This window comes from Emys orbicularis, chromosome 22 (genome assembly GCF_028017835.1).
Source record: "Emys orbicularis isolate rEmyOrb1 chromosome 22, rEmyOrb1.hap1, whole genome shotgun sequence".
Classification (NCBI taxonomy): Eukaryota; Metazoa; Chordata; order Testudines; family Emydidae; genus Emys; species Emys orbicularis.
Window position 1 is genome coordinate 604,291 of NC_088704.1, and position 9,551 is coordinate 613,841.

General features: G+C 42.1%; 1 protein-coding gene across 1 annotated transcript; it reads right to left on the reverse strand.

Annotated features, from left to right (window-relative positions):
* Window positions 1-4,977: 4,977 nt before the first annotated feature.
* Window positions 4,978-6,953, reverse strand: LOC135893323 (SCAN domain-containing protein 3-like). Its single transcript, XM_065421117.1, is given in 2 exon segments — window positions 4,978-6,076; window positions 6,178-6,953. Coding segments are annotated over 2 exon segments (1,875 nt in total).
* Between the last annotated feature and the right edge of the window lie 2,598 nt (window positions 6,954-9,551).

The window sequence follows — 9,551 nt, forward strand, 5'->3', positions numbered from 1 at the left end:
GCTCCAGGAAATAACAATTCCAGTGGCAGGAAGTTGAAGCCAGACAAAATATGGTGCAAATTTTTCACAATGTGTACTTAAATCACTGGAACAAGGGACATGGTGGAGTCTCCATCTCCTGTAGTCCTTCAATCAGAATTGTAAGTCTCTTCCTTAAAAATAAATAAATTAATAAAGAATTGCTCTAGCTCACCCATAAGTTACTGGGCTGGATGCAGGAATCACTGGGAGAAATTCTCTGGCCTGTGTCATACAGAGGGTCAGATTAAATGATCATAAAAGTGCCTTCTGGCCTTAACATCTATGACTCTATGGAATGTATGAGGGGCTGAGGATTAGAAACCTTAAGTGCCAAGTTGCAGTAGCAGGTAAGCAGTTACTCCACAGCCTTAGTAAGGAAGGGGAGCACATGTGGCCTATTGCCTCCCCCCGCCGCGCTCTCTCTCTCACACACACATTTGCGACCAGGATTCATATGACAATTGTCTACAGAGATGACATAAATAAATAAAAATAAAATAAATTAATGGAGATATCCTATCTCCTAGAACTGGAAGGGACCTTAAAAGGTAATTGAGTCCAGCCCCCTGCCTTTACTAGCAGGACCAAGTACTGATTTTGCCCCAGATCCCTAAGTGGCCCCCTCAAGGACTGAACTCATAACCCTGGGGTTGCAGGCCAATGCTCAAACCACTGAGCTATCCCTCCCCCCATACAGAGATGACAGATTGCGCCAGTGGTAAAAATAAGTGCCAGCAGGTTAAGCGTTAACAGTCTCAGACCCACGCAGATGAAGATTTAACATCAATCCGTGCTGTAATTCTCTACTCATGCCTCTGGCCTGTTTGTTTGAGAAGTTCAGTTATTTATTGGGACAAGTTTAAAGAATGAAGCAAGGGTGATGCAGCAGTATATTTTATTTATAGTCTCTTTAAAATTAGTTGTTTAATCACCAGAAGGCCTCCCATTATCAGGGGTCTCTCACATGAAGTAGATACACGCAGAGGCTGTATGCTGAAAGTTTGTAGGAGCCATCTTGTCATGTTATAACGAGAGTTCTGGTTTAAACTTTAGTCTTAAAGGTGCCACAGGACTCTCTGTTGCTTTTTACAGATCCAGACTAAGACGGCTACCCCTCTGATACTGTGTAGTAACACTTTCTGTACTTCCTCAGAATTGGAGCGCTCTATGTGCTTTAACTATGAAGAAGCCACATCTTCAGCTGATGTATCTGTAGGTTGGGAAGAGAGTGCATCCATCATTCTGCAAGAGGCGGAAAGGAGTGGGTTGAAGAGGGAATCAATGGACATGCCACCAGCTGTGACACGTATGGGTACCACATCTGTCCCAGCCAGGTGGGAGCAATCAGTGTGATGTTTGCTTTTTCTTTTTAACAGGACCTTCAACAACAGAAGGAATAGGGGGAAGGCATATAGAAGGTCCTCATCCCATGGAAGGAGAGCATCCCCTAATGAGAGTTGTCCAAGGCTGGCCCTGGAGCAGTAGCGTGGGCATTTCTTGTTCAGGTAAGTGGCAAACAAGTATATTATCAGTGTCCCCATTGACAGAATATGCTGTAGAATACTGCTGGATTAATTTCCCTCTCGTAATCATATGAGAACTTGCAACTGAGACTGTCTGTTGTGTTCCGCACTCCCGGTCAATAGGCTGCTGATATTAGAACATTGGGGGAAATGCACCAGTTCCAGAGTTTCAGTGCTTCTGATCTGACGCTCCTTGATGATTTTGTAGTAATGCATGTAATGTTGTCTGTTATGACCTTCATGTGTATACCTCTGATCAGTTGGAGAAAGTGACCATAAGTGTTCCTGATGGCTCTGAGTTCAAGAAGGTTGATGTGGAGCTTCACCTCCACGGGAGACCATTTGCCCTGAGGCTTGAGGTTGTTGAGATGAGCACCCCACCCTATGAGAAATAGTGTCGGGGGGGCTATGAATGGGACCCCCATGCAAACATTTGCTGGGTCTTTCCACCAATCCATGGAGTGTTTGACCCTGGGAGGCATCAAGAGAGGTTTGTCTAACCTGTCTTTGTTCGGTCTTTAAACCAAGCTGAACCAAATCTGCAGGCACCACATGTGAAGTATGGTAGGGAGATATTACAAATGTGCCAGCCACCATGTGCTCCAAATGCTGGAGACAATGTCTGGCTGACATTTGAGGGCTGGTTCATGTCTCTATGACATGAGAAGTCTGTGCTGTGAAGTCTGTGCTGTGGAAGAAGCGCTCTTGCTTGCAGTGAGTTGAGATTGGACGCCCAGTTTAATTAATATGCCCATAGTTCTGTGGGTGGCCCGTAGGGTTTCTTTGAAGGAGTGGACCCTGAAGAGACAATTGTCTAAGTATGGGTAGACCCCCCGGGTACGTAGGTGGGTCGCCACTATGGAGAGGACCTTGGAGAATACTCTGGTGGCCAACGAGAGGCCAAAAGGGAGTACTATATACACTGGTAATGGTCCTGATCCAAAGTAAATCGGAGGAACTGTCTGTAGGATGGTAGGATCAATATGTGGAAATATGCGTCCTGGAGATCAAGGGCCAAGAACCAATCTCCCTGTTTCAGAGATGGAATAATCACTGCTACTGTGACCATCATGAATGTTGAGCCTTGATGTATCTGTTCAGTGCTCTGAGAGCCAGTATGGGTCGCCAACCTCTCTTTGTTTTGGGGATAAAAAAAATTCAAGAGTAAAACCCTTTGCCTCGGAGATGGAGTGGGACAGGTTCTATGGCTCCTAGGCAGAGGAGGTGATATATGTCCTGTTGTAATAGTCTCTCATGAGAAGGGTCCCTGAAGAGGAAGGGGGAAGAGGTGAAGTGGATCAAATACCCATGTGTGACGTTATTAATATGAACTGTGACCCTATAGATCATGAACCAAGGTCATATAGTGGCTCCAAATCTTGTACTAAGGAGGTCAAGTAAGGTGTCTATGAAAAGGTTATGATTTGCTGGTTATAATTATGCTATCTGTATGCATGTATCATTTTTGTGTTTAAAGTTATAAGTATTGGCTCTATACAGGCTGTATTTCAAATTTGTGCTATGCTTCTGGGTGACACCCCAGACAATTTGACATCAGCACTTTCTAGCCTGCTTGATGGCCCATTAAGGAACATCAGCTATACAATTGACCCACTGAGAGAAGGCAGATACACCTTGTGACTCAGCAAGGCATGCAGGCACATGCCTATGGACAGAACTCTAAGTTTTTTTCATGCCATGTGCTGGGTAGTTTGTGTTTGGAACAAAGGAAGCACAAGGCACATGGCAAAAAGACTATAAAAGGCAGCTGCATCATCTCCATTTTTTGTCTTCAATCCTGCTTCTTACCTCTAGAGGAACTTTGCTACAAACTGAATCTCTGAACAAAGGACTGAATGACCCAGCCAAGCTGTGAATGTACTCCAGAGACTTGATTTGAGCCTGCAGTTTATTCCATCAAGAACCAAGAACTTTGCCATTTAACCAATTTTAACTCTCATCTAGATTTCTTTCTTTTTATGAATAAACCTTTAGATTTTTAGATTCTAAAGGATTGGCAACAGCATGATTTGTGGGTAAGATCTGATTTGTATATTGACTTGGGTCTGGGACTTGGTCCTTTGGGATTGGGAGAACCTTTTTTCTTTTACTGGGGTATTGGTTTTCATAACCATTCATCCCCATAAGGAGTGGCTGCTGGTGGTGATACTAGGAAACTGGCTGATGGAATTGCTTGTATGACTTCTGGTTAGTCAGTGGGGTAAAACCAAAGTCCTCTGTTTGGCTGGTTTGGTGATGCCTTAGTAGTGGGGAACCCCAGCCTTGGGCTGTGACTGCCCTGCTCTAAGCAATTTTTCCTGAATCGATACTCTCAGTAGTGTCCTGCCAACGGCCGCTTGATTACACCATGGGTTTTGGAAATTATCTCCCATCTGTCAGATGTTGAGTTCCCAGTTGTGACGGAACAGAGCAAGACCGCATCCAAAGGGATGCAAGGGGTTGGAAAGTGGCAGCTGCTGTTAAAGGAAGTGGTCTCTTGGGGCCTCAACCAAGGGGTCAAAACTGATGTTTTTCAGTAGAAGATTGCGATGCTGAAGATTGAGGTCCTGATGGTTTGAACCACTGAAATTTGGACCTTTTTCTCTGTGTTTTGTAATAGCGTTGTGGTGGAAACTGTGGTGTATACAGTTGGAGAAGACTGACTAAATTTTCATTTTTGTCTGGGCGTATTGATACCCAGTGACCAAAGTGTGTCTCTGGAGTCCTTAAGCATGTGGAGTGGTGCATCAGTCTTGTCAGCAAACAGAGCCTTTGAAGGGAAGATCTTCAACAGTGGTCTGACCCTCCTTTGGGAAACCCGAAAGATGCAACCAGGAAGCTTGCCACATCACAACCGCCATTGAGAGGGAACAGGCTGCTGTATCAGCCACATCAAGTACTGTCTAGAGCAGTGCTTCTCAAGCTATCTGATGTGCGGACTGTCATTTTTCCCCCCCCAGTGTGCCAGGGACCGGTACCATATTTGCCAGTGACCGGTACCATATTTGTGCCATATTATTATTATTTTCGCATAGGCACGTAGCACATCAGATCAGAAAAACTAACATTCTTCACTGTATTAATTGGAATGGGAGTGTGGCGTACATGCGGAGATGTTCCCATTTAAATACATTGAAGACTGACTGAAAGGCTGTGCGTCTGTGCGGATAGTATAAAATGACTATTATTCGTTTACTATCCCAGAAAATATTTGAACATTCATAGTAATATTAATTTATATCGGAAACAATATAATGAATAAAATAAAAGTTGGCAGACATTTTTTATTTTATGTTTATTTTGTAAACAAATAATACAATATTACAATACAAATAAAAAAATTTAAAAAATCAAACCAGCAAAGTCGCCTAAAAAAGATGATATAAAAAAAATTATTAACACAATAATAGGCATGTTAAAACCTTAACCTTTACTAATGTGAAAGGTGAGCCTGCTTCTTCTTTGTCAGCTTATCCAGGCGTGGTTCAATTGAGGACAGTGCCACACGCAATGGAGAATGACTATCCATACTATTCCTGTACTTTGTCTTAATGACACTCATAGTTGAGAAGCCAGTGTTGCAGAGGTATGTTGAAGAAAATGGGAGAAGAGTTTTCAGAGCAATTTCAGTAAGATCAGGATATTCTGCTTTCACTTTTATCCAAAAGGAAGCAAGTGATGTTGTAGTTTCGAAACTCATCTTCAATCTTTCATCAGCAGCCAGCTCCAACAACTTATCCTCCATAGTGACAGTTAAGTCATCTTTCAATGGAATAAATGGATTTCGGAGCCATCCAGTCCCTTTCCGTGGATCTTCTTCTGCTGGAAAGTAAAACTCAAAATGTTCTTCCAAATTCGTCAAGTGTTCACTGATGACGTTTCGTAGAGATGTAACATCAAGGTCTTTGACTGCATTGGCGATGATTATCGCTAAGTTGTGAAACATGTCATAACAACCTCTTGACACTCGACTCTTCCATGCTTTTAGCTTTCGTTTCTGTCCGTCGATATTGTGTGCCATTGTAAGACACGAAGCCATCCTTCCCTGCATGGAGGTATTGAGATCATTAAAGATGGCAAAGATATCAGCCAAATCAGCCAGCTTGGCTATCCAATCCACATCTCGGAACAATTGTGACCAATTTGGTTTTTTGTCCTGAAGAAACTTGGCAAGCTCGTTTCGGAGCTCAAATACTCTTGACAGGACTTTTCCCTTCGATAACCAATGTACATCGGCATGCAATAGGAGCTGTTTATGATCAGCTCCCATATCATCACATAATGAAGCGAATAGTCTCGAATTTAAAGCATTCGCCTATACATGGTTCACAATTTTTACGACCTCGCTGAGCACAGTGTTTAGTTCTGTTGACTTTTTTTTGTTGCAAGACTTTCTCGGTGAAGGAAGCGCCTTAATCTGGGTAACCACTCCAGAATGCCGTCCTGTCATTGCGGCAGCGCCATCAGAACATACACCTACACAAAACTTGAAATCCAACCCACATTTGTTAATGATGTAGTCGCTCAGTGGGCTGTAGCCCACGAAAGCTTATGCTCTAATAAATTTGTTAGTCTCTAAGGTGCCACAAGTACTCCTGTTCTTTTTGCGGATACAGACAAACACGGCTGCAACTCTGAAACTTTAGAACTAGTTGTTTTTGTTGGTAGTGAAGCAGAAAACAAAAACTCTTCCTTCAAATCACCCTCATGTTCAAAGCGCGCATACACAATCAGAATTGCAGCAACATCTGTACATTCATCAAGCTGCAAAGAAAAGTACTTTGCTAATTTAATCTGTCCTATGAGCTGATCTTCCATATTGTGAGCCAGATCGTGAATTCGTTGAGCTATAGTGTCATTTGAAAGTGGCACCTGAGCCACTTTCTTTGCCACTGGCTCGCCCAGCATTTCCATGCAGACATCTTTAATACAGCCTATCACTAGTGTCTCACCGATTGTGTATGGCTTTTTAGCCTTAGCAACGCGAAGTGCTACTTTATAAGAAGCTCGCAAAGCACAAGTATTGATGTGTGACACTTCAAAGATCTGTTTCTGACGGCCTTTTAAATCAACATGCTTTCTTTCGAAGAACTCTTTTGGCTTTGAACTAATTTCATTATGTTTTGTATTTAAATGCCTCTTGAGCTTTGATGGCTTCATTGCGTCATTAGCCAATACATCGCCACAAATAATGCACTGCGGTTTTGGCACTCCACCGTCATTTGTGGCTACAAAACTGAACTGAATGTATGAGGAGTCATATTTCCGAGTAAAGCTAGTACGAATTCTTTTTGTTGACAGTACTTCAGTTTCATTTACATTGCCGTCATCTGATTCAGAATTATTTGCGTGTTCAGCAACTGGATGTCTTTGCTTGATAAATATGTCGACTGGGCCTCGCTTTGCCATCTGTAAATTAGGCATAAAATAATTAATATAAATTCCATTACCCCGGGTATATACTTAATTTATGATATTAGGATGAAAGCCGAATAAATGCAGTGGGAATGCTTTTATTGAGAAATATGTGCGGGAGAACATTGATTAATAGGGTAAGTAATGTTAGGATAAGAAGATAATATAAATTTTAAAATTAAATTGGAAACAGGATAATAATTGGAAAGTTAAGATGGTTTGAACATATGGAAAGAATGAATAATGAACGTCAAAAATAAGATTTACCTGTCTGAAAGATATGGAGTGAGAAAGCGAGGAATTTTGAGAACTTCCTGGCAGAAACACATAGGTTTGATTCTAGAAGAGGGGAAGGCTATAAGTAAGAACAATGAGAGCATGTATGAAACAATATATGGACATGGAGGAAGCGAGGATGTTATGCTCATACAAAGCACACAGGATCTTTTCAGAGGGAACAGTCACACACACACACACACACACACACACACACACACACACAGAGTCCTGCCAGTTCATGTTTATAGTTACCAGTCTGTTATAGCTCGAGTCAATCTAATGGCCAGTTAGATTGAGCATGAGTGAGGAGCTGGGCTCTGTCGGTCGCGATCTGATGCTCTGAGGCTTTGCAGGACTGAACCCAGAGTTCCATGGCAAAACACCCCAGCTTGATAGTTGTAAATTCCCATTTGAGTCCATGCATTTTGCAATGTCATCCTGTAATCATTAGTCCTTAAGTGGTGTTATCTTGGGGTTTTCTGCTGTTATCATTTGATGGTTATTGTCGGGCTTCCCATCGTTATCTCCTATTAGTTGTTGCGCCTTCGGGAGTGCCTGCCTCACCTCTGAGGTCGTCAATGCTGCTAACATGTTTAGCATCTGATACAATGGATGTTTTCTGATTGTCTCCTGGTCTTTCCAAGTCTCTCACTTTTTCTTGACCATCAGGACATTTGTGATGGCTTTCACACCTTATCTTTTCCTGATGCATGCATTCCTCATTCACACAAACAGTCTCTCACAGAAACCTTCAATGGTATACAGACAGCAGTATTTTATATTCAGCAGAATACATTGTAAATCAAGCCTTGCTAAATCTTATAACTAAAACAATTCACATTGGGGCTTCAGGCCCTCAACATTTCTCTAATCTATTTATCATAGACACAATACAAAATCCTGTCTCTTACTAACTAAACTTTATAACAGGTCCTAATTGTAATGCATATTGGAAACAGGATCCCAGTCTCAGATGGTCATTCCTTTCTGTTATTCAAAAAGGGTGGCTGGCAGAATGAAATAAAAGTTTACACCAATTCTTATAGTACAATTAGTACAATTATAAAATACTGCTCCTACAAGGACTGTCTATTTGGCTATAGGTGTGTGGTGCTCATTTGTCTCTATCTACTTTGTAAGGGATACGGCGGGATAGGATAGAAAATAATTATTAAAATTTATCATATTATTAGTACTTACATTCTCAGATCAGTTGGTTTGGATGGGGTCCCAAATGACAAACACGCAGAGATCCGTATGACGCTATCTATTCAACTTCTCGATGGGAACTGCCGGTGGGGTGGGGTCTTTATATGCGAAGGAGTGGGGTAAGCGCGCACTCGCACGTCTTATGCAAAACATGCTGTAGCGCTAAGGCATAATTATCATTATACTATGTGCTTCTGAAAACATAATATTATTTAATATTGTCGACTTTTATCGACTGATCATTATTCTGGGTGGAATTCCAGTGCGATTTTTAAATTATACTATTATTTCTCTCTTTCTTTCCTGGAAACTCGCCGCGGACTGGCAGCCAATGGCTCGCGGACCGTCACCAGTCCACGGACCACCACTTTGAGTAGCACTGGTCTAGAGTGTTGTTTTGGCCACTAACTGCCCCTCGCTGATAAAGGCTCAGAATTGTTCTCGATGTGATTCTGGTAGATGGTTAAATCTGGCATAGTTCATATCATCATACTTCGCTGTTGGGGGTGTTAGTTTGCAATGCTGAATTGCAAAGTAGCAGAAGAGTAGGCCTTCCTCCCAAATAAGTCAAGGCGCGTCCAATCCCCTATAATAAAGGGTGCATTTGGAATGATGATGTTGGCCATGGGAGTTCACCTCATAATCATGATGGAATTAGACAGAGGGTGGGAGAAAATAAATTCCATATCCTTGGGGGCTAGGGGGGCTTGAAACATAAGCCCTTGTATCAGAGGCCTGGTATGAGGCCTGAGCTAAAGTAATGGTCAAAACTTGCTACTATAAAGCAAAGTAAAGTTGTGAGCAAGAAGCAGGCCCTGCTCACAGAATGTGGACAGAACAGGGCTGATATTGCAGAAACACACATTCCTAAGTAGGGCTGGGCATAAGAATATATAAGCAAACACATTCCAGAAAGGTGGTGATAGAGAAGCACCTACAGTAGCACCCATAGGCACACTACTAGAAGAAGAAGCTATCTTTTTGTAGTTAATAAACATGCTTTAATATTTAATCTAAACATGTGAGCTTTGACTGAAGTGTTTGGGGACTCTATTCAGGTTACAAAAGCTGGTGCATGTGTAACCCTTCTGCTAGTTGGAGTAG